The sequence below is a fragment of the Zonotrichia albicollis genome, chromosome 2, assembly GCF_047830755.1.
Source record: "Zonotrichia albicollis isolate bZonAlb1 chromosome 2, bZonAlb1.hap1, whole genome shotgun sequence".
Taxonomy (NCBI): domain Eukaryota; kingdom Metazoa; phylum Chordata; class Aves; order Passeriformes; family Passerellidae; genus Zonotrichia; species Zonotrichia albicollis.
The window spans coordinates 111853247-111878557 of NC_133820.1; the positions used below are offsets into that span (position 1 = coordinate 111853247).

General features: G+C 42.6%; 1 protein-coding gene and 1 long non-coding RNA gene across 2 annotated transcripts in view; one reads left to right on the plus strand and one right to left on the minus strand.

The window, feature by feature from the left end:
• Positions 1-7036: 7036 nt before the first annotated feature.
• On the minus strand, positions 7037-15376 carry LOC141728271 (uncharacterized). The gene is made up of 3 exons (XR_012579171.1): positions 14715-15376; positions 12565-12648; positions 7037-9118 (listed from the first exon to the last, which is right to left on the minus strand). It is a non-coding gene; the product is annotated as an uncharacterized LOC141728271 (long non-coding RNA).
• Positions 15377-18668: 3292 nt separating this feature from the next.
• Positions 18669-25311, plus strand: part of MYH15 (myosin heavy chain 15) — a 45430-nt gene continuing 38787 nt past the window's right edge. The window contains exons 1-5 of the mRNA XM_026795499.2: positions 18669-18807; positions 21607-21755; positions 22808-22911; positions 23437-23580; positions 25035-25191. Coding sequence (XP_026651300.1) covers positions 21662-21755; positions 22808-22911; positions 23437-23580; positions 25035-25191 — 499 coding nt within the window. The 5' untranslated portion in view covers positions 18669-18807; positions 21607-21661. The remainder of the gene's footprint in view (positions 18808-21606; positions 21756-22807; positions 22912-23436; positions 23581-25034; positions 25192-25311) is intronic.

A 25311-nucleotide genomic window follows, 5' to 3' on the forward strand; every position in this document is an offset into this window, starting at 1 on the left:
AGTCTGTAGAATGGTACTCTTACTTTTGAATTAAGTCCAATTGATCATCCTCATCCTACATGGAAGATGGAATGGGAAGCTTCACCTGAACCAATTCCCAGCTTTCATTGTGACCCTCACCCCATACTTATCTCTGTTATAAACAAGGCAGAGCTTTGTGGTAGTCGTGTGGCCAAAATATCTGTGCTGAGGTCTTTGTGCTGGCATATGCCAGCATGTCTACATGTCATGTAGGCAAAAAACCTTTTCCTCCCAACCTTGTGAAACTTCAGCTGGAATTTTCTTAACTGCAGGATGAAGTTAATATCCTGCACAAACAGTAGGAATCCGGAGCTTTACAAACTGAAAGTATGACCTTGCTGTAGGAAGTAGAAAATGATCCTAAATGTAAGGGCTGGTAAGAAGGCCTGCTTAAAAAAAAGCAATCTAATGAACAGCTGCTGTGATCTTGGACAGATTTTTCAGGAAGTACTTAGTGCTCATGGCGATCAGTAGGATTTATTTAGTGATGGTGTAAACAAAACATAAAATCCTGAATAAAGAAATTTAGAAACCACTTATGCTACAGGTTTAGCAGTGCTGAAAGTGATAGCTGCTGGTCAGGATTTATGCCAGCTCTGCTATGTTTACAGTTTTCTTGATTCAAACATGTCCTGACATGTCTAGAATTATCAAGCAGTGCAGTTTTCTGGAAGAAGTGAAGGCCAAAAATGGGAGAGACTCCACTGAAATTATGACACTCAGCTTTATAGGTTTGGTTCAACATTCTTGTGAAGATGTAAGAAGAGGTTCTCTGCTCCTTTTTCTTAGAGTTTATTGTTAGCAGCCAAAGATGAGGTATTTTTAGGCCAGTACTTATTTCTCAAAAAATGCTTTCAACCATGCAAAGTTGGTTTATATATAAATAAACTCCTCCATGCGTTCCCATCTGGTAACTTTTGAAATCTTCAGATTTGTTCACTGAAGCATGCTTCCTTTCCATCTCCCTCACCAATTTCCCTGCTGCAAAGCACTGAAATTGGGAACAGTCTGCTAGCTTTATGTCCCCAGTGACACATCCTTTTCTCTCTACTCCAGTCCAATCTAAATTGGATCCTTTCCTGGGAGTGCAGAGAAATGAGGGGTAAATAGGCTGAGTGATGCCACACTGGAAGCCGTACAGCTGTTGATGTAAATATCCTGGGAGTCCCAGACCACCCCTGACAACAAGGGCCAGGTGCTTCCCCGCCTCCTGAATGGCAGTCTGGGTTGTTCTGCTGAGCTGTATCCAAGAGGGTATCCATGGCAGAGCAGATGGAATAAGGTAATGTGAGTCTCATTTTCATGCCCAGCCTCTGTTTGAATCTGCTGTGCCTGAGTTTCTCATGGTTGCAGTACGTTAAAACTTTCCTAAGGAACAACCTCGTGTCCCTTCTGACATGTTGTTCTTTGACCTGAGACTGTTTGATGCTCTTGGCTGCAGAGCTGCTGGTTAGCTGGAAGATTTTGTCTTGTGGATGATTCCTGTACAGGGCAGTTACTGAGAGCCAGCTGGGTCCTTGTATGGGTTTCATGCTCAGCGTTACACTTGAACCTCTCTGTGTTTCCTCTAATGTCTGCATGACTCTGACCGCATGACTTTTGAACTGAGCTTTCAGTGGAGTTTGAGTGCAGAAGGTGGAGTTTGATTTGGGTTGGGATTTTTTATGGCCATTTGCTTTTTGTCTAAAAATGGGAACTAAGTTATGGGATCCCTTATGTGACGTGTTGCTCCCAGTGTATAGTCAGTCTTCCTTACCCATTACTTTTGGGCTGTGTTGAGCAAACATTGCAGCCACTTTACACTTTGCCAACATTAGATTTGGCTTGGTTACAGAGGATGTCTTTGGAAATGGAAATATGCAAATTCTTGGTGCTTAACTCTTAAAACTTTTGTGGTGTTTGCCCCACTGTCCCAGGAGAAGTGTGTAAGCACATCATTGCATGCTGCATTCCCCTACCAGTATCTTCTGAGCAGAATGTTTGTGGAGAAAAAAGGGAAAGGAATATAATGAAACTATTGGGGTACAACTTTCTCATTTAGGTAGCCTTATGTATTTTCCATACATAAGAGACAAAGAAACAAAACAGAAGCTGTTGGGGGTAAGGCACCTGGCTGTGAGAAAGGTCTGTGGGTTCACCTCCCACAGAACTGAAGTGTGGCTGTGCAGGCTCTGGCCTAGCTTGGAAAATGGCCTGCAGGGACAAAAGGCACCACAGGCGAGGCAGGAAGTCTTAATGGCAATAGGAAGTATTCAACCTCTTTGTATCAACTGTGCATCGTTGTAAAAGTGAATCCAAATCTGCTGAGACAATGGCTGAGCCTTTGCATGCCCTCGAGAACAGCAGGCAGTGAAACACTTTATTTGGTGCATGGAGGCAGGAAGGAAGAAGGTCCAGAGGATCTTGAAGTATATTTGGGTGTTATCTGAAGTATCTTTTCAGCTAGTACGCAATCTCAGTCCTGAACACAGCATACTGTACAAGTGACAGTAAAGAAGTGACAAGCCAAGGACAGCATGTTACCTGGGAGTGGGAATTGCAGTCTTGTTGCTTAGATGGACTTTGAAAGCACTGGTTGCCTGCAGGGCATTAAAACATCTTTTCCTTCTAAAGCTCTGCGTCAGAAATGATCAGTGTTTGAGAAATGTGACGGAGGTGGCTTGCACATTCCTCCTTGCAACATGGCAAGCCTAGGGAGACAGAGCAGTTTTGTTTGTTTTTCTGAGACATTTCCAGCATTGCTTGTACTCTGGGATAAGGAAAGACGAGAGTACACAGAAAGGGGAGATTGTGTCACCAGATCCTAAGACAGGAGTGAAAACTCCCAGATTTCTTTGGCTGTATCATAGTTGACTGCAGTTTTCTTTGAAAGTGGTTGGCTTATGTTACAGAGACTCTAGTCCAGGCTGTGAGTTTTCACTGAATAGGCACTGATTAAATTCCAAAGGATCTTGTAGATGTTTGAAAAGGTTATCTCTGCATGCAGAACCTCATACTGCTGGGACCCCCCTCATAGCAGGGATTGCCAGCCCTTGATTTACCCATATGTAGCTAAGCCTTTACATGAGAGAACAAATACTGTACTGGTTAAATGTTTCTTTGGGGTAACTGAGCTAACAATCTGGCTTAGGTTTTTTACCATGTATTAAGTTATTAAAAACTAATTTTGTAAACAAACAACTCTTGTTTTGACTCAGTTTTACTTCAGAATAATCTGTCTGCATGTATTCTTTGCTTATTTTGATACTCAAATATTGAATTTCACCTATGTTTTACACCATAGCCAGGATGTCCTATAAGGAAATATAAGGCTATTGTAATTTTAAAAAAAGCCAGAGGCTACTGATAAGTCTGGTATTAAAAGGAATAAAAATCCAGTGGCAATCAGTTATATTTTGTTTAATCTTGGCTGGAGTGTGGGAACCATCTCTGCTTGCTCATGTGTCATGGTGAGTGCCTTAATTGCTCCTCTTTTTGTCCTTTGATGCTGAAGCTGAGGAAAATATCTTTGGTTTATTTTTGTCATGTATCTAGTAATTGGAAGTGAATCAAGTTTTGAAAGAAGCATTTCATTTTCTTGCGTATATTCAGGATGAGATGAAACAAAGTGAATTTTGTTGTGGCTTTCTAAGGCAGTGGGAAATCACGGAGTTGTTGTGTTCATTTCAGTATCAGTTGCGTGGCTTGCTTCAACACCAAAAAACTCAGAATATGCTTTGAGGCACTGTGCTATTGCTTTAGTTGTGTTCTGCAAAGTACATGCCCTCATGCCTTTCACTATCCAGGGAAGAAGTTGTTTTTTGGGGGACGAGTGTGTATAAATATGCTGGGAAACATCATCCTTTCTGGTTAGTGTCTGGCCAAAGTGCTCTGTATTTTTAGGCAAGGTGTGCTTGGATTGCCCAGTCTCTGGGCTGGCTGATGCGTGCTACCCTCCCAGATGACTGTTCTCCCCCAGAGGGGTGAACAGGCTGCTCTGCTCTGCAGTGCCATGACAGAGGCTGCTCCTGCCTCTCCCTGCGTCAGCAGAGCAGGGCTGCAGTGTGTAGCTGCTCAAAGGCTGCTGCTGCTTAGACAGTGCTCAAACACACAGGAATGGCATAAGACTGTGTCAGGGGAGGTTTAGGTTGGATATTAGAAAAAGGTTCTTCCCCCAGAGGGTGGTTCGGCACTGGAACAGGCTCCCCAGGGCTGTGGCTGCCGCACCAGCCTGACAGAGCTCAAGGAGCTTTTGGACAGTGCTGTCAGGCACATGGTGTGACTCCTGGGACGTCCTGCAGGGCCAGGAGCTGGACTCAGCGATCCTTGAGGGTCCCTTCCAGCTGAGCATATTCAGTGGTTATGTATGTGCAAAGATATGCCTGCCTGTAGCTATAAAACCCTAAAATAGAATATGTAATGTCTTGCCTTTCTCAGTCACTCATTTCTGTGGGGTACTTACTGTTACAATATCCACATACAATTGCCTTCATGGAAACAAGATGCGTTGAGATAAACTGCTGTTTTGGGGCTCCTTGTGTGAAAACCTCCATTTATTATTCCATAGCACTTCACACCTGCATGCATAAGTGTGCTTTCCATTGCTCCAGAGGCTGGTCCTGGTGGCTTTGGCTGCAGCCCTGGCATGCCATACTTTTATGTGTTTCCTCTCAGCATTTCCATGCAAATTGGGGGTTTCAACCTCTAGCAACGTAGGAAATACAACCAGTTATGGTAATTGTCTGTCTGGAAGTTGGTGTAAATGGCTTGCTTGCCATCACACAGGTGCTTTGTAGTGAAGCCTCCTGGCATATTAATGCAGCAAGCAATTACTTGAATCTTAAAATCATCTTTCTTTTCCCACTTCTGACTCATACAGAAGGCAGCTTCTGCAACAGAGTGGAAAGGGACAAGCAGACAGTAGAGTCTCCTTTACCACCTGACTCTGCCTTCCTCCCCATGCAGACCCATCTCATATGCAGAATGAGCAGAGCCCCCAGGGGAAAAATAGCATCTAATCACAGCACTGGAAGCAGAGCGCTTATGCACGCAGGTGCTGGTGCGAGGTCACACAGCCTCCAATTTGCGTTCTATTTCTGAAACCTGGAGTACTCAAATGACATTTTTCCTTCCCTCATTCCCTCCTGCTCCCAAACCGTGTTTATTATATATCTAACTGCTCAAGGCCTGATTCTGTCATCTTTATTCATAAGTTGGTGAGAAGAAAAGATAGAAGCTAGACCCAAGCTACAGTCAGTATTTTATCAGCTTACAAACTCTGCTTACAGGGGAGGCTTGCGAGTGACCATTGCTAGAGCATGAAAAGCCTTTTGGCCAAACCCAAGCAAGTGTAAGTCCTGAGCTGCAGCTCTCCAGGTGATAACTTTGCTGTTTGTCAGAACGCAATACTTGTTAAGTCCCTTCTATCTTTCCTTATTATCCTGTTGAGATAAAGCTGAAGTTTTATGTAAATAAGTCTAAGAGGGAAAGGGTTTAAAAGTAAAGTCTTAGTGTTTAAATCTGTAAGAATTTTACCACTGTGTGTGATGCATGTAATTTAAAAAACCATAACACTACAGTCATGTAGTGTAATAGATGGATATAAGAGTGGGGGTTGCTCCACAACCTAAGAAGCATGGGGCTTGTCTTACACAAACTAGAGTGTCCCCTACATCATCACCTCCCCCGAGTTCTTCCATTTCTCAGAACTTAAGGTTAAAAGTAATTAGAGGAGAGATAGAAGGAATGGTCCTAATCTTTGGGAACTATTTTCTATTCACTGAAGTGTGATAACAATTTTAGATCAGGTAGCTGAAGTCTGGCATTAGTCTGTGTCTGTTGTTCTGTGATAACATTTTCCTGGGTTTCTCCCAGACTCATTAAACACAATCAGTCCCAGGAAAATCTAACAAGGACGTGTACTCAGATGAGAGCTCTGCTGGACTGAAATATTAAACTATGAACACTCATAGCACTGATAGAAACTGGCAATTTTTTGTTGGATAGCTGCACTCATGCTTCACAGCTCAGGGATTCCATGGGCTACTGATGCCAGCTGGGCTTTGGTAAGTTCTGGGCTCAGGCATTTAGGTCAAACCTGTTTTACTGCTGTCTAAAATAGTTGCTTTCCACTGTTCATGCATATGGCCAGCTTCCCTTTCATTCAGTAAAGTACTGTGTAGCAATTAAAAATATCACAATAGCTTTAGGCTTTTTCTTGGTCTCTGCATATTATTCTTCTATGCAAAGGTCTCTGTAACCTCTTTAGGGCTTTCTGGGGAAGGAGGTGAGATTTTTTTTTTTACAGGTGTGCAGTCTAAACTGCCACATGAATCTTTTAGTGTATATATAAACACCACTATTTGCCATAAAGAGCTCAACAGCTAAAGTAGTACTTGCTGCATGCCCTTTTGAGGTAATCTTTGCTGCTTGGCTCAGTTCTTTAGAGTACAAGTGTTCTTCCTTCTTTGCAATGTTTTTGTGTCCATAAAGGGCAAGAAAGGATAAGAAAGGATGTGTTTATTTTTACCCATTTAGAAAGGGATAAAGCTTAGATCAGATCTGGGACTTGAATTCAGCACTTGAGTAGCAACACTTACAAAGGCTGATCGAGACAAGTGAAATTGGATTTTGTTATCTTGTGTTAAAGGCTCTGGCATGCTCATATCTTTAAAGCATTAAAAGCTAAATGTCCTCAGATTCAATATCCTTTAGGCAGGAGAAATGCAAATGTGAATGTTAGCTACAAGCCTATTTTGCTATGAAACTCCATGAACTCGTTGAAAATGTTTTTCCAACATCTTAAAACTATTAATACCTTGACTAAAAATTTATTTGGAGATATTACTGCACATTGATGATGCATTTTTAATAACCCTGCCTAGAAAAGAGAATATTGGCTGGTTTATACAGACTCAAGTGGGTCGATAAGTGTGTAACAGATGCATGTGACATGTTGGAAAACCACTTACAGAACAATAGCCAAGGTCACTCCTTGTCATATCTGCAGCGTGTGGCAGAACTGCAGAGCCAGAACTCCCTCTCCTGCCCTTCCAGACAGGAGAAATGTGAACTCCTCTTCACAGAGCCATGCATAAATGGATTGCCTTCAGAAGAGGAGGACTCAGTGGCAGGAGCTGGTTACTATGGCTATATGCATTGCTCACTCTAAATGGAGGAACCAAGCCAACAATCACTGTATACATTAGCTATATTCGTATATGAAGGAAGCTCATATCCAGCAGCTGTGTGAAGGTGTTGTGATGAAAATCCAACTTGGCTCATGCCAGTCAAGGACTTGGTGACTTTCACGCCTTTAAAGCAGTGCAGACTGAAAGCAGCAAAATCTAAGCACCGTGGGATCAGGTCCTTTGCCCTCCTTAAGTCTTTGTTTTGCTCTACAGAAAAGTTTCTTCTTTTCTGTGCCCCTAGTGATCATAGAACAGCCCAAGTAGGAAGGGAGCTGGGAAGATCCTCTGGTCCCCCCTGTCATGGGAAAGGGAGCCCAGGTGGGATTGTGCAGCACCTGGTCCAATCACATCCTACAGCTTTCCAGCAATAGGGGCTGTCCTCTGTCCCTGGGGTGGAAATGGCAAGTCATGATTCTGGCTTGGAAATTATGGCAGTGCTAGCAAGCCTGGGCTCTGAGATACAGGATATGACAAAAACAACTCCTAACTGTGTTGGTTTCATAGTCCAGCCTGCAGCCAGCTACTTGTTGGGCTGTCATTGGAGCCATTTCCTCTTTGTCTGACATTAGAAATGACATTAGAAATCATCAGTGAAGACAAAAGTAGCTGTGGGTAGTGAGACATCTGTAGCACAACCACAGCCTTATTTTTGTTGCTTACAAATTTAAAGTCCTTTGCCTTTCCTTTTTGAAACTACCCACTGAAGCTAGAGTTTCTGAGGGGTACCTAGCAAATTTTGTTGCAGGGTGGCTGTCAGAGCGGGCCATTGGTTTTTCCCTTTATCCAGTGCTGCATAAAGAGGTAAGTATTTGGTAAGTGAGGGGTTAAGCCAAGGCTGTTACCACCAAAGGCTTGCTGAAACTCTTGTTCCTGTCTCCAGTGCACAGATTTTCATGCAAGTGGGAACAGTGGACTTGGGAATGCTCAGGAGATGATTTATAGCACACAACCCACGCCAATGGAGCACTTCTATTACCTGCTGTCACTTGTAATTCTACTGTTAAGGCTGAAGAGGGTTTTGCACTTCAAACAGGGGCTGGATCTTTATTCCCAATGGAAAATAGAGCATATTTGCTGCAGATGTAAAAGCTTGCCTTTTAAAAATGAATTAGGTTGTTGCAATCTACAAATATTTTAATTAGCCTGAGTTCAAATTAATTAAAAACTGTCATGTAAAGAATTAAGCCCTTGCAGGTTTTACAGAGTTTTGAATGATCTTAATGGAATAAAAAAGACACTTGGAACTTTCCATATAATTAAAAATAATTGAAATCTTCTGCCTGCATGTATATTAATAAATCAGCTAATAATTAAGCTAAGTTATTAGCAGTGGCTGTATTTAATGTTACATCTAGAGTATAACCTAAAAAATTTTTAACTAGTTCCACCATGAAACTGGAAAAAATGCAATTTACCATCATTCTTCTGCAGTGGCTGGGATGTCACTCATGGGAGAGACAGAGAACACACAGACTTTCACTGGTGGATTAGCTGTGTCACTTAGCTTTAGTCTTGAAAGGTTAAATGGCTTAATGGTTGAATGGCTTGCATGTTTCTGCTTGAAATGTCCCCCGTGCCACTGAGACCTTGTCTGCTGCTGGGAGCAAGGAAGAACCCCAAAGAACGTTTGTTGCTGGTAGGATCCCTCCAGCATTTCTTTGTATGTGTTCTCCCTTTAGTGAAAAAAATGCCCTAGCCGATATTAAAAGCCTAATCTGTGTGGAATGGGCTGCTTTGTGTGAGGCTTCAGTCAGGCAAACCATGTGCCAGCCCCTTTAGAGTTTGGTGGCTGCTGGTTGTCTTATGCTTCTCCAGTGACTCTGCCCTTAAAATAGCACTCTGCTCCTCCAGGACAGAAATCTTGTACAGGAGCCCCAGCTGGTGCCTCTCATTCAGGCTCCACACAGACATTTTGAAATAGGAACTTCCTGAAAGGGAGAAAAGAAAAAGCCAGATAAAATGAATGAATGCTAGTGCTAGTGATTAGTCATTCAATAAATCCAGAAAGGTGGAATCAGCTCTAAAAAGTCTCATAGGACTACAAACAGATTCCTTAGTCACAATCTGTCCTCACTGTGCCACAATATGAAGACTTTTTGAAGACTGTAGCTGCATGTTTCTTATTTCAATTCAGTTGGGTTCCTTTTGATCTCATCTCTTAATTTCCTGGATTAGTGATGCTTGGTTGGAGGCCATTGGAGGCAACATCATTGTCATATTCCTAACTGTTATTCTGTCCTTAATATTTTACTTCAAGCTGAGTACATAAATGCTGGGTTGGATTTACTTAGACTGGCTGATCAGAAATACCATTGGTGGGGGAGGATGGTATATATCCTCTCTGTATTTGCATTTTTCATATTAATGATCTTTTCTTATCATCAGTTCACACAGAATTTTCAGCTTTTCTTTTATTTAGGGACTCTGATCCTTTATGGCTGGGAAGATATTCTCTTAGCAAGTACTGAATTCCTTTTTTTGATATTTGAGATCTCCAAAGAAACTGATAAACATGGCAAGTTCTGAATCTTGTCAATTATATCAGTGTTTACAATCTTTTGTCAGGTTGCAGCAGCAACCAAGGTGAAGTGTCCACATTTGTTTCATTGAGGGGTTTCTGGGGGGAGGAAGGGGATATCTTTGAAGACATTAATGAATAAAGGAGGAATAAGATTGAAACAAATCTCTGCTAGCTATTTTTTTTTTTGCCCATATCTGGTTGTCTTGGTTTGCAAAAGTGGAGCCACAAGCAATGAGGTCTGTTCTGCCATGTGCCTTCTGCCAAGCCCAAGAAGAGAAAGGTGTGAAGGGAGATCACATGTCACCTCCTAGACCATCCTGTCCTTAGGTGAGGGCAGGGAGGGGAAGGAGGTGATGCTGAGGAAAACCCAATGCTCTGAATGTGCTCAGGTATGGCTGAGTGGCAGGTTTGGGTTCCCTTGGAATGCCCCCACTCCAAGCAGCCGTGGGGCTGGCTCCCTGTGCCCCCACACACACGTGTGCTCCCCGTGCCGGGCTCCTTGCTGCTGGACGGGACAGTGGGACACAGACAGGAACCCGTCCAGCGAGGGAGCACAGGGCCAGAATTCCTTTCTATTGCTAATACCTCTGCACTTCTGATGCTGATAACAGCAGTAGGAGACACTTACAGGAGATAACAGGATTGTGGCAGGCGTTGCTGAGCCCCAGAGCTTGGCTGTTGTGAAGGCACTCAGGCTGCTCTTTTTTCCATGTCATGGCTTTATCAGTGATTCAGGGTCAGGGGTGTGGAGTTCATCTCAGCAGAGCCCCATGTGATGTGTCACACATTGTTACTGCTAACAAACAGGCTGCGGTATCAGGAATAGGGAGAGTATGGAAGGTTCTGTTTCATTTGTCCTTTTGGACCTCCTCCCATAAGCTTCATACTTTTCTTTAAACTGTCATTAAAACACATCTTGAATCTGTAGTCTGAAGGACTGTGTCCTTTCTGGTTAGGGAAATATTTGGGTTTGAACTTTGAACTTCATGCATATGCTATGAAAAAATCAGTAAGACCTGTCTGCATTGCCTGAGTATGGGACAGAATGGTGCCTACTACTTAAATGTCATTTGTTTTATTATTTCTGGGGAATGGATCTATACATCTGCTTTCTGATTAGTTCTCTTGTTGAAATAAATTCTGCTTATTGGTGTCATACTTTAATGGGCATGCTTTTTACCTGACAAGGTACAGACATCCTGTGTGGCAGTAGAATACTGTAAGCAGTTCTGGTGTATTCAGGATAGTTTTCTACTTGTTGCAAATAGCTAAAACCCAAGTCTGTGTGTCCAGTGAAGAGTGAGCCAAATCTTCCTTCAGTGTAACTGGAAGTATAAAGGGCACTGCTATTGCCTTTGAATGTATCTGCCTATTCTGCTGTGAACAATAGTGCCAATTAGTGCATTGCTCTTTACACGTGTGGCACCTAAAATCTGCTCCTCTCATTCTTCATTCAGAATAAACTGCTTGGGTGACAAACAACTTGCCACTCACTTTTACACAGGTAAAATTCCTACTTTTAAACCCAAGTAAGTGTGACCAAGATGACCCATGTGGTGAGAAGCCTGTCTGCCCACAGAGAAGGGTAGGGCTTGCTCCAAGGGCACAGTCAAATTCTTACAGCACTATTGCCTGTGCTCTGCTCCTGGTCCAACAGCATGGCCATGAACACACTGCCTAGTCCTTCTTTGAAGGCAATCTTCTTGTAACTCCACACAGAGAAATAGTGGGAATTGAATGCCTCATTATTTACATGGATGTAGCCCCTACCTTTGCCTCAGTTTCCTTTTCCTAGAAGGATGACAGCAATTCCGGCATCACACCATTTATTTAATTTGATTTTTCTTCTGATCATGTTGTCTTGCATATCTTGAAGTATGAAGGTGTGTCAGTAATGGATAAAGGTAGGCCTCCAGGCCGTGCTGGCAATCCAATGGAATTCACCTGAACTTTAAATCTGCAGTTCCTTCTCTGTGGTTCTGGTGCACATTTGGGTGATGACAACAAGGGATATTTTTCTGCTCTGGAAAATCCCTTTTCATCAACTGCAGTACAAGAAGAACCAGAGAGTCTACCAGGACCTTATTGCTTGACAGGCAAGAGGCAGAATGATCCAACTCAAAAAATACAGCTTCCTTTTCTTTTCTCTTTTTTTTCTTATTTTTATATAGCATATTTTCACACCCAAAAATAGCCTATATTTTTCTCAAAGTTCTGTGTTAAGTATTTTAGTTAGCCTCCTGCCGTAAGTTTGGATTGTCAGAAAAACACCAGGTTGATTTTTAAAACATGATATAGATTTTTCTATAGCTATATAAACAAATATGTTATTTTGTTGCCCTTGTTGTAGGAGTTATTGTTTGGATCTCACTCTCTTCTCCAGCCGAAGCAAGGCACAGCCACCAGACCTGCAGAAGGGCATCTGGAAAGGTGAGATGGAATGACAGTGTACACCCACAGAGTGGTAAACAGACTTTAAACCAAGGTTGTTCCCAAATGCTCTGCTGGTGGAGAGATGTGAATAGATGAACCTGCTGGTGAGAAGCTGCTGTGGGACATGCTGCATAGATCCAAACCCAAGGTTTTCTGTTGGGTGAATTTTGATGAAAATGAATCAATCACCTGGGTTGGTGATCTTGTCAAATGAGTTCTTCAGTGCTTTCATTCTGCTGAGCTACTGGTATTTAAACTGAAGCTTCAGAGAGGCCCCGTGAGGCAGGGCATGTGTTCCATTCCTGTTCAGCATTTTTACAGCAATCTAGCTTTGCATCATCATACTGGATATGTTAATAATTTCTTTCCTTTTTCTTTTCTAGACCATTGGGTGAGACTGAAATGCATATAACTACATACCTAGCAGATACTTTGGCTTTGTGCAAGAAGCCTCAAGTATATGATCTGATATTATTTTCTTTCATCTCCTTCATTATTTTTTTCCTGTAAAGACAAGGTGCATATTTCAAAAGAAAAAAGAAAAGATAAAGGAAAATATATCTGAAATCAATTCAAGTCAATTCTGCTACAACTGAATTGGCTGCTGCTGGGGACCCAGTGTGACTCTGAAGAGAATTGTGCCTGTAGCCTCACTGGAGATCTCAGCTGCTGTGCATTTTATCACTGTTGTGACAAAATTGGTTGTCCTCTTCAAAGGCAATGCCGGGCTGGTCTCTGATGATGTCTCCATGTGTCTTGGTCTCGGTAGGTGGTGCAACCTTTCTGCAGTGGCATCCATAGGTTCCTTCATAGCCTTTCCTCACCATCCCTCTCTCCTGTAACTCCTGCCATCTCACCACTCCTGGCTCTGCCCTTCTGGAACAGCTCCCCCCTTTCCCACCTCGCCCCGTTGTGCCTCTCCAGAAATCACCCTGGTGTCAGACATGGTGTGCTCGTCACACCAATGGGAGCCCTGCCCTGTGCAGAGGAGAGACTGAGCCCCATGTGCTGGGGGGGTTTGCTGGGGTAGGATTTCAGCTCCAGCATCGGGGAGCACAGCAGGGGGATCTGCCACAGCTCAGCTGTGGTACAGCAGCACTGCAGGGTCAGTTCTGCAAGTCTCCAAGGAAGAGGCTGTTTCATCTGGTACTGAGCTCTAAGTGTGGAACATCACTGCTGGGAGGGGAGAGGTTCAGAAAATGAACTTGTTTTCACATTTATAAGTATATATATATATAGATATTTATAGATATACACCCAGATGTATAAATATATATGCATGTCTCTCCTATATATACACTCACATGCACACACTAGCCAGTCATATTGCTGATGGAGAGAAGGATGTCGTGTCCATTTTTGGAGGTACTTAAATTCAACTGACAAAAAGTGTCAAATCATTAGGTCATGTGAAAAGCACAGACTTGTGCTTTTTCAGGCAGAAGGTAATACTCCTGGAAATAGATTTTCTTTTAAAACTGGCCTTAATATTTCAAGAAGCTTTGCTGACTGAATTTTCAGCAGAGGAGACTAGCCCAGTGTATTTGTATTTGGAAAGAAATAATGTTTTGTTGTTGCTTACAGAATGTAAATGCTAAAAAACTCACACAGTCTCCTTCCTGCAGTGTTTTCCTGCTAAATTAACATCATGCCAATCACATTGGGTTTATTCCATCAGCACTTGCAAAGTTAATAAAGTATTCCCATGACAATTGTTTCACCAATTAAACACTCTCTGTGTATTTTAGTGTAGCTTGTAGTTGGCATAAGGTAAACAAAAGATAGCAAATAATCCTTGACTGAAAGTCGAGTTATGACTCATAGAGTTACAGCAGCGAAAAATTGAAAAATCACAAACCCTTCTGTGCATGAATATTTTACTTCTTTCCCCCTCAGCTCACTTGAAAAATAAGCTTCCACAGCAGCAAAACCAGACAATCAGCAACTACCCCTACCCATACCTGAAGGGCAGGCTCTGAATCCTTGAAGCTGAAATATAAAAAAGCCAAAAAAAGGCAAGTTGTCTTGCAGGAGCTTGGCACCAGGAGCTAGAATATGTTGTGTCTGAAGACCTAGGAGTATTTTAGGACAGCACTGCCTATTGAAATGGAAATGTGATTTTCAGGCTGCTTGAGCAGACAGAGTGCATCATAGTCAGAGGCTGAAGTAGGCTAATGAAGTGCCCTGTCTTTGAAGTCAGATTGCGTAATACAAACCCCAGAGAGACGCTTAGAAGATTTCTTTTTTGCCTTGCATTGATCAAGACTAAAATACTTCTGCTATTAGCTTCAGAAAGGTTTAATGGAATTGGTGGTGGGACTACAGTAATTCCAATGACATGCTATGCAAACAAAAGCTTCGTTAATGAATACTCAAAAGATTAACCTGAACTGCCTACATGCATTATTAGTGCTTTTAACCCCCTGCCTTCCCCGGTGGTTATGGATAATGCAGAGTAGTTTAGGTGAGATGGGGGAGGGAAACCCAAAACTCACTAATGGCAATTAGGCTATGTGATTGTTGGGAAAAGGAGGCACTACAATTCTCAAAACATGCCATTAATCTCTGACCTGATGGGCAGGGTGTGATGCTCAAGATCATTGGAGTCGGAAAACTTCCAGCAGAGCACATTGGTGGAGTGCGGGATGCGGTCAAATTTGGAGAAAGAAGAGTGACGAGGCACACGACAAAAGCCTTCTTTCCCTCCCCCGGTACATCTTCAGAGCCAAAGAACTGAGGCCATTTATTGAACTAGGTTCCTTTTTCATCCTTTTATTTTTCTTATGGCTGTGAGTCAGTCTGAGATTGATTTATCAGCGCTGTTAATCTGCTCTCAAAAGGCTGTCAGTCTCACTCCCAGAAGCCAAGATCTCCCATTAAAAACCTGACCTATTTAAACGTCCTTAAGATACCGTAATGATTGAATGTCAGCAGGGGAGAGGCAGCAGTGACAGCTCTGAAATGTTTATTGTCCCAGGCCGGACTAGGAGGGGAGCATGCCGCTGCTGCAGCTGGAGCACTGAGGCTGGCATGGGATCAGAGGCGGAGAAACGGCGCTGCCAAGCTGGGAAGATCGGCAACGCTCCTGTGGTTTAAAGGGTTAATGCTCTGAAGTCCCTGCTGACCCCATGCTGCTCAAAACAGGGAGAGGTGTCAGGGTATGTTGATAGCAATAGATCACAGATTACAGTGGCTTAAATGCCACTTAAGACATTTTTGGTGGCTTAGGAATTATTTCACAAGTCATATTTGTATGAAAGCAGATGCTTTCCATAGAGAGATTTAAATTTCCGTTCTACTGTCACACCACAGAGTAGCTGTCAGCAAAGAAATAATTGAGGAAAAATATTTAAAATTATGTTGCTTCCTTAAAAAGAAAGGAAGGTGAAGAGATGTTCCTGATACCTCTTCAGGCTGCTGGTACATGTGTCCATGGCCAAGCACAGGCACTGCAGCAGGGGGAGCACAAAGGCTGGCAGAGACCTGAAAATCCCTGGTCTAATAATGGGAACCTAGCTGTCATAAACATACTTTCAATGTACTGTTCAGTGCCAATTTTTTCATCCTTAAGAGATGTAGCAGAGTGCAACTATTTTTAAATCTAAGTTTCTCTCCCCCTCCAATTTCGCTTTGGGCCATGAGCGGCTTGAGGATTTAAAACATAATTCTTCACAAGACAAAATAAATCACTTGTACAGAGTGGGCCTGGCTTTGCTCTGGGATAAGATGTTAGCACCTTTTGTCTCCTGAAACTATTCCCAGATGGATGAACTTCCTCATCCAACTAAGTCATTTTGGTTCTTTCCCACTTGTTTTTTAAATAGACGCTGCAACAGCAGCATGGACCAGTGACCAAAAAAAGCCCCTGAGGAAAACAATAGGTTCTCACTCTTTTTAGATGCATCTTGTAGAGTGATGGTCTTTCTGCTTTTTTTATAGAGCATCCCAGAGGATCCTGACTGCAAAGATGTTTTCTCCAAGCATCTGTCTCTTAAACTGGTGTCCTTCTCTCTCATTGATCTTGCTTTTCATGAGTGCCAGGTTATTACAGTAAACATTTCATTAAGAGTAGTCTAAAGGCCAGCTTTTGTCAAAACCCAGCTGGCTGGTTGATCTTTTTGTCTAAGAAAATAGAAAGGGTTCATAACTGAGCTTTTTACAGAACCAATATGTCAACTTTTCTATATTAGACCATAATATTGACACTATCTTCTGTCTAGAGCTGATAAATGTTATTGCATTCCTTTCCAATATGTAATGTTATTAAAAATAGTTTCGTCACAAGAGCTCCTTATCAAAGACCCTTGTTTCCCTAGAAACAGTGACCAGCATTAACCTTTCTAAAAGTAGCCCCTGCAAAAGAAAATGTCTTTGGTTGTCCCTGTTACAAATTTAATCTAGGGAAAATGTTCTGCAATGTCTGTTTCATACTAAGAGAAAGCAAATAAACTCCAGAAAGGCAGGATTAATGTGCAGCATCCATTCACATCAGGCTAGCAAAGAAAATAAATTGATTGTGTTTGAACCAGTTATCTGTGTCCCTTTCTAAGCAGCAGAAGCACTGAAATTGCTTTAGAATTAGCTATGGAAACAGTTGTTTGCAACCCCAAAAAAGAAAAGGGAGGCGTGGGAGCAAGATTGTAGTGTTCATGCAGGACTGATGAAAGCTGAATATTTGACGAACAGAGAAGATGTAAGTGATAACAGTGTATTTGTAAGAAGATGGCTTCTTCTAAGCAATGTAGGTGGTAAATGAGAATATTGTGTTTGGAAGTAAAGCTCCTGGCTATGTGAGAGAGGAGCAAGAGGGAGAGAGTATCAGCAGTTTTTATCCTCATGGCTTGAAATAATCATATTCTCAGTCTTCTCAGCAGATTAACAATGTCCATAAAGCTTGGTGATGCTTGTGATTTACCTTGTTCCCAATTATGTGATCAGGAGCATCTGCTTGAGTTTACACAACCACTCACTGTTCACCTCAGCAGCCAAAATCACCACCTCTCTATTCTTTTTTGCCAGATATAAAGCAAAAAGATGGTGATTTAGATCCGACACACATCTGTGCTGCAGGGCACCAAACACCTCTAAAGCAGCAGGCTAGGCGGCAATTCTGGTGTGAGTGTGACAGCTAGTCAAGGTCTAGAATGTGACACAAACTGCTTGTGTTCAGCTGGAGTGCAGGTTCCTTTCACAGATGAATCCAGACCAGGATGGAAAGCTTCATCCCTAGCTCTTATCCCTGTCTCTCCCCCCTAGTAGAGCACTCTTTTCTCCAGTCTGTCTGGAGGTGAGCATGTTTCTAGCACAGCAGTAGTGATTCTCTATCTCTTGGTTGCATTCCCCAAATGCTAAAAATACCAAGTTACCAAAGTGCTCAAATCCTCAGAGCTGCCACATCAGTCTCCTGTCTTTGAGCCTATCACTTCCAGAAATTCCTGTTTCTTACAAACCAAGTTTGTCTGTACAACCTGTCCTGTCCAGTCATCAGCATAACAGCTTTAAAAATAGCAGAATCACTATGCAGACATTTTTCTTCTTGCCTGGTCACAAACTAAGCCACTTGTTCCTGTGGGTATCTAGGAATTCAATGAAGTTGTGGATAAGCTCCCTCCTTGCTTCCTTGGAATTGAGTTTTGTAGAGCACAAATATATTGTCTTCCCTTGTGGCCAACAAGCATTATTCACAGTATTTATTTTCCTTTCTGCTTTTATATTCAGCTTATGCTAGAACCAAAGGAAACCTATATATCTACCTGTACTGGTAAAAGCAAATCAGTCTGGCAGTGTCAGTTGTTTTGTTATTTATGGATTGCAATGAAATGAGACCTGAGTTACTCATGGTGCTTGTTTCACGGGAAAAATGAGTTTACAATAAAAAGGCCAGACATTGCCTAAATTGGGACTCATAAATTAGTTTCCTGAAGTAAAGGGCTCACTAAAATTGATGCTTACTTTGTTCTTTATCTGTGATTCACTTTCTGGGCAGACTCAATACATTCTTAGATTTCTTTCCTGTCTTGACTTGTTCATAAACTGGGGAACACCTGTGTATTCCAAACCTGAGCCTATAGTCTTGGTTTTAAAATTCCTGGGGCCCAAAAAGGGGTTTTAAAGCCCTTGGCTGGAATGCGAGAGCCCACTGCCTAGCCCTGTTGCTTGAAGGGAATTTGGCTCACATAACCAAATTCCCTTAATAATCACCTATTCCTGGTGCAAAAAGCTTTGATTTTCATATTCCAGAGGAGTCATGTCTGAATAGTCTTAATTTACACACACACACACCCACACCCACACACCCACACCCACGAACCCACGGTAATTAAGTTCTGAAGCACTTGGAAAAGCAATCTTGCCCTAGTGAAAACACAGAAGCAGGAAAGGCTTCTTCCATGAAGTCATGGAGCAAGAATGAAAGCATGGCGAGGGATGGCAGGACCAAGAGTGCCATTCCTCACTGACATTCCTGCCCCCTTTGTCAGGGCACAGCCACACGTGTCCCCTCCCTGGGCATTCATTTTCTCCTCAGCTGGGATCCAGCAGACAAATATAGGCATGGGGGAAAACTGCAGATGCCTTTAAACACTTATCAGCGGTGACCTTGAGATAGGGGCATATAAAGCCTGGACCAGGCAGAGCAGTGACACTTTCTGTGTGCTCTCCAGGGTGAGTACCAACCTCTCTCACTTTTAAGTGTGGGTGCTGTGCTCTAATACTGTACCGTGGGTTTGATATATGATTAAGGTTTTCATGTGGCTTAAAGTTTTAGTAGTAGAATCAGTAAATATCTAGCCTGTGGTTGTCACTGTAGGATGCTGCTCGAATGGTAGAATAGCAAATACGTGTTTCTTCTCTAACATCAGTGCATTCATTCAACCCGCCAGAATAACCACTTAGGGAAGTGTCAGGTCCCCTGTAATTACGCATCTGAGTGAAATGATTAGCCAGTGCCTGCAAGTCATCTTTTTGCCGTCTCTATCATCTGCGAGAGATGATGGTTTATTCACGATTTGCAATTTTAAGTAGCTTGCTGGTCTGAGGCATTCTTTAATCCAGCCTGAGTTACAGCCCTTGGAGCATTACTGGGCTCCCTTTGCAGGCCAGGCAGTGCCACCGCAGTGGCAAAGACAAAGTCCCTTTTTTCCAAGCCTGGATGCACCATCAAATTGCTGGTCCTGGGCATGCCATTTCACTCTGTGTAATAGTATAGGCTTTCCACAGGGAGCAGGCATTTTCAAGGCTCTCCTACAGCTGATATACAAGGGCTGGCTCTTTCTGTTGTTGGCTACAACAGGTTGAAAGGGAACATCTTTAGCTTTAGCCTTGTCTTTCCCAACTATTGTGCATTTTAAAAATAATCTTGCATCCATAACAAAACAAAATTTCCCACTTCTTGTATCTGCTGATGGAATTGCTTCAATGAATTCTCTGCACCCCAGGGTGTGCACAGCCTGGGCTCCAGCCACTGCCGTAACTCCAAACACCTGGGCTGCTGAAGGAAAAGGGTTCTCTCCCAGCTGCCGCAATGCTGCTTTACACCATAACATACTCGCTGTAGGGTCCACCCTGAACATGAGGGGGGAAAAAGGAAGAGATAAGGAGGTGATAGCTGAGGAACTGTCCCTAGGAGGTCTGCAAATGGAGCCAGGTAGCACAAAAGTGATTCAGAGCACTTTAGTGTATTTTAGGACTTGTGGGAGCTGCCTTGGGTCCTAGAGATTAACACTGGAGGGTCCCTCTGGCATTTGCACATTTAATGTGAAATTACACTTATGTGCTCTAATGATGTTCTGTTTAAATGTCTGAACTGATGTGATTTCATTGCTCCACTAGAGATGAGACACACTTAGGGAGAGATAGTCTCTGCCATTGAGTTGTGTCTCCAGTTGGGAATTTTAGCCAGTTCAGATGATATAAAATAACTGGTGATTCTTGTGCTTAAGTATGTGATAAAACTTTAAAAAGATTAAGGTTTAAAAAATTACTTTAAAATCTAGAAAAAAAATTAGGCTAGTTCTGAGAAAGAAAATTTTTGCTCTACAGCAACAAGGCAGAAGGTATCAAGCTTTTACTGCAGCATTGGGAGAGGGCTGGATGTAACGCTTTGGCAACTCTGCTGTCTTAGGGCTTTATGTTCCCTAGGAAGAACATGCTGCAAAAAAATCTGCCTTGGTTGACGAGGAGTTTTTATCTCTACCAGAATTTTGTTAGAAATAAATTGAATTAAATTTTGAAAGACTACAGTGTCTGTCTTGATAGGGGTCTTGAAAATCTATCCAGCTGGCCTGCATATTGCACAGTAAATGAAATAAGGGAAGAAATTAACCTGAGGGTCACTTATGCACCTTTAAATAGTAGTCAAATGGTGTCCTGACTTAAAAAACCCAAACAAACAAAAATCCCTGAAATTCTAAAATTCTGTGTGTACACCTTGTAGCAGTGCAACTTCTTTTAGACAAGGGCTGGGAAACATGCTGAGAAGTTTATGTGTGTGTAAGTATTTATGTCGAAGTCAGTAAAAAAATCTGTAAAAAAAATAAACAAAAAAAGAAACCCATCATATCTGTTTGATGATTTTAGAGAGTACAAAACAAATTAATTACTTGGCTGTACAAACACAGCAAATTAGTCTCACTGAGACCCATGTCCCCTGCCCTCTCTTTCATGAAAAAAGACTCCTAAACACTGTGCCCTTGTCATTTGAGATAACAAGTGTAGGTATTAAGCTGGACTGATAAGCTCAAAGCAGTCTGAAAACATATGAAGCCCTTGCACCAATTCTTCAGATGCACTTGCCCTAAGCCATGCCCTACTGCAGGGAGATGCTCAGCCTGGTGAATTCAGAGGGAGCAGCACCAGCACAGGACCTCCCAGAGCCGTGTCAGTCCTGCTCTTCTTGTCCTGCTAATTCCTGAACCGGAGAAGTGCAGGGAGCAGAGCTGTTTCCAGCTCCAGTGCTGATTTTCTGCAGTCAGAGCGTGGGCATGCATCCCTGCAGCTCTGCAGCAGTGAAGTCTTGCTCCTTGTTTCCCAGAAAATGCCTGCCTGACATGGTGCTGGCACAGCCCCAGGAGACCTGCGGGAGAGCATACCTTTGCTCCAGGCTATTTTGAAAGGGGCCAGAGGAGGCCCCTGCTAAGTGGTTTTTAAAATCACAGCTTCAAGTGGTCCCTCCTGCTCTTAAGCACCATATGTGCCACAAAAAAGAGACAAAATCTTCCTGTGGAGATAACTGCGACCAGTGTTGAGGTTTCGAAGCCTTTCAATAAATGGAGGCAAGGAAGAATTTCACTAAAAGTCCCAAGAATTTCACAGTCTAGTCCCAAATCTGTGTTAGGCATTTGTGTTTAACATTAATCATCCCTTTGATCAGCCACCTGCCATGTTATGCTGAGCTTTTTATATTGCCTGACATTGTTCACAGAATAGATGATTGTTTTGTTTTTCCCCCTCTTTATTTGGTAGACTGGGTGCCTTTCTTTTTCCTCTGTGAGCTGTGTCACCTTGAACCCTTGCCAAGATGATGGTCGATATGTCAGAGTTTGGGGAGGCTGCTCCCTACCTCCGAAAGAGTGAGAAGGAGCTGATGAAGGCTCAGACCGTGGCCTTCGATGGTGAGTTGCAGACTCACACCCTTTGTGCTGCCATGGGCTCGTTCACAGGGGTAAGGGTTACATATGAATGGAGTCAAAGAAATGCAGAGCAAAGCAGGATGAAAAGCCTCCGTTGTCACTGCTGTGCTGCTGATGTTGGTTCAACCAAATTTGGGGTCCTTTATTCTGCAAAGCTATTAAAAACTCCCAGACAGTAAAAATGAAAAACAATCTATGACTAGTAAGTGTTTATCTAGATTTAGAAGCAAGGTGTATTGGTACTGCTCTGCTAAAAGGGGAATAAACCCTCTGTCAGCTTTAGAGAAAAACAACAAACATTGATGTTTCTGTGGCCTGACTAGATGTCTTATTTGCTTTGCAGCTTGTATAATAATGTGATGTTAGCTTTTAGTTTCCCATAATTTATTTTTCATTAAACGAGTTTCTATGAGCCCTGAGGTTCAGTAGTAAGTGTGAATTCATCAACAACTGCCGCCTTTCACGATTCACAACAGTTGCTGTAACTCAAGACCTAAAATCTTGTGCAGCTGCTCCAAACTCTAAAAAGGCACATACATTACTAAATGTGAGGTATTAATATTGCTGTTTTTCAACACAATACTCAGAAGAAAGAGAAGGAATAAGTTTAAATCTGATAGATGGCAGTTGAATAATGTGGGTTGGATTCCTTGAACAGTTCAAAATTCTCTGTGTGACTTTTTAGCAAATGCCTCAATTTGGGCTTGAATCTCAGTTCCTCCATCTGCACACTGGTGATAATGATTATGGTTTTTCCATGGAGGCTGAGGCTTAGCCAGCATTTGTGAAATATTTTGACACCTTGTGCTAGAAGGATCTAGAGGAAGCCGAGCAGTAGTTTCAAAGGAAGACAACATTTGGGAGCCCTATGCCTTCTGCTTCATCACACAGCTTCCCAGCACTGCCAATCTGCTGCTATGCCAGAGGTTTTGTGCCACTTCTGCAGAAAAAGTAATCCAGCAATCTCACTTAGCTAGGCATGGTGTTGCTGTTTGATGCAAGGCTGTGAACCCTCAGTCTTCTTAATTTCACAGGGAAGAAGAAATGTTGGGTTCCTGATGAAAAGAAAGCTTACGTTGAAGCTGAAATTACAGAAACCAGCGAAGGCAAAGTGACCGTGCAGACAACGGATGGAAGGGTACAAAACTGGTTTTGTCTGATCTGTGACTAACAGGGCCAGAACTGCAAGCTACAGAATTGTTCTTGTTTCAGTTCAGTTGCCTGTTTCATGAGATGGGCTGTGAATGGGAAGGCTCAGTAACTGATGCCAGGGTAGGATAACACATGAAAATCCACCAAGGGAAAACCAGCAATGCAGTCATGGGTGGGTGAGCATCAGCCGCCGCCCAGCCGGGGGAGGGCTGTGACAGGAGGTTTGCAACCAGCCAGTTCTGGTTTGGTGCCCAGAGCTAAAAACCCAGGCTCTAGCCAAATTTCATGGCTTCCTTTGCAGCCATAGCATCCTGCTTCTTACTTTTATCATCTCAGCCTTCCCCCGTTCTTCTGATACCTGTGGAAACACAGTGTATTGCACACATAGGCAGAGATTGACCTGAAGAACTTTCCTCTGCTGAGGGAAAAATATATTTTCTTCCATAAGGTGTATGAAGCAACAGAGAATCCCAGTATCTTCCAGTGTTGCTGTATTTGTTTGTCTTTGCAGACCATGACTATAAAAGAAGATGATGTGCAGACCATGAACCCTCCCAAATTCGACATGATTGAGGACATGTCTATGCTGACCCACCTGAACGAGGCGTCTGTGCTGTACAACCTGAGGAAACGCTACAGCAACTGGATGATCTATGTAAGGGCCACTGCAGGGGTGGATTTAGCAACCTGCGTTTCAAGTGCTGACATCGTGTGTGAATATGTGTTCATGTTCATTTTACAACTCTGATAAGTCACAAAAGTGAGGGTCAACTGAGTACAAACACAAAACTGAATCAGTAAGATGGTGCCTGGCTCCTTAGTTTTGCTTGCTTGCCTAGGAAAGGGGTGGTGGGGAACATTTTTTTTAAGTAAAGGTGGTGGGGAGACCAGGTTATTTTATTTTTCAGTTTATTTTTCATCTTCTAATATTAATCTATGTCAACGCCAGCCATGGAGATTTCTTTTGCTCCCAGTTAGCTGCATTCAATTGTGTTTTAAATCAGCCAAAGGAATCCATTGATTTTTCCAGCCAACCCTAGGTCGGTATTTTGGTATTCATCAGAAGAGTAAATCCAACATTACCCATTTAAATTCTCATTGTCAAACATTTTCTGTGTTTCTCTAATAACCTCTGCATGAACATGTAGGGCCTAAAGCATAGCTTTGTTTGCAGATCAGAATAGGCAGAAAATTAAACTGGCATCATGCCTTAATCTGTTTACTGGGAGGGGTGGATTATTTTTCTTTCTAGAAAACAGGACAGGGGATTCATGCCAAAGCCCTTCAGGAGCATGTCCTAATGCTATTTTTAGGGGAAGGGACCTGGATTTCACCTGAAACTTTTAGAACTTAATTGAACTCAATAATCTATGTGCATATAGTGATTGCGCCCATATGATAACTGGGTTTCTTTGAAGATATTGCTCCAAGCTGGGCTAAGTACTTGAAAAGTTACCAGCTGACACCAATTGCCTGGAGTTACAACTCAAAGCTTATTCTTCCTCGGAGTGACCAGGCCCCAGAGAACTGATGTATATCATCCAAAGAGCAACTATAAAGAGATTTTTACCAACCTGGCATCTCCAAAAGCTGAAAAAGGTTCCACAGCTTTGGGGCACAACACTATCATGTGATTTTTCTCTTTGAACACCCACCAGAAATTTTCTAGAGGTTCTTGCATGCAATTAATAATGGGAGGTTGTTTCTCCTCCTAAAAATGGAGTTCAAACAGGGAAGTTGTGACTTTCCATTGCAACGTCTGTTTTCAAGAGGTAACAACTCCCATGGAGCAGCAAGGGACAAAATCAGACACAAGTCTATTTGCTGCTCTTTTGTTTTACTGAAGGCAAGGTTTTCATTTCAGGTTGACACCTCAAAATCCTTTTTCCCCATTTGAAAACTGTTCAATATCTGTAGTTTTGGTATGAATTGCAATTAGGAAGTCACTTAGCAGATCAGTAACTTCTGAAATTTAGAAAGTCTGAAATTCAATTCAGAATTCAAGCCTAAATCAACAGCTGGCAATGCCACATCCTGCTTGGTTAACTAAGACTTTTTGCCTTATCACATGAATTAATTTTTTCATTCTGGCTTTGTGTTACTCTCTAGACATATTCTGGTTTATTCTGTGTGACTATAAACCCCTACAAGTGGTTGCCTGTCTACAAATCGGAGGTGGTTGCTGCATACAAAGGCAAGCGGCGCTCGGAGGCTCCTCCCCACATCTTCTCCATCGCTGACAATGCGTACCACGACATGCTGCGGAGTAAGTGCCACTGCCTGCCTCCACCAGCCTGCTCCTGTCAGTCAGGCTGCTGTGATTGTGCTGCAGGGAAGGGGGTGAGAGCTTCTGCAGCATGGAACAAACACGAAAATAGTCCACAAG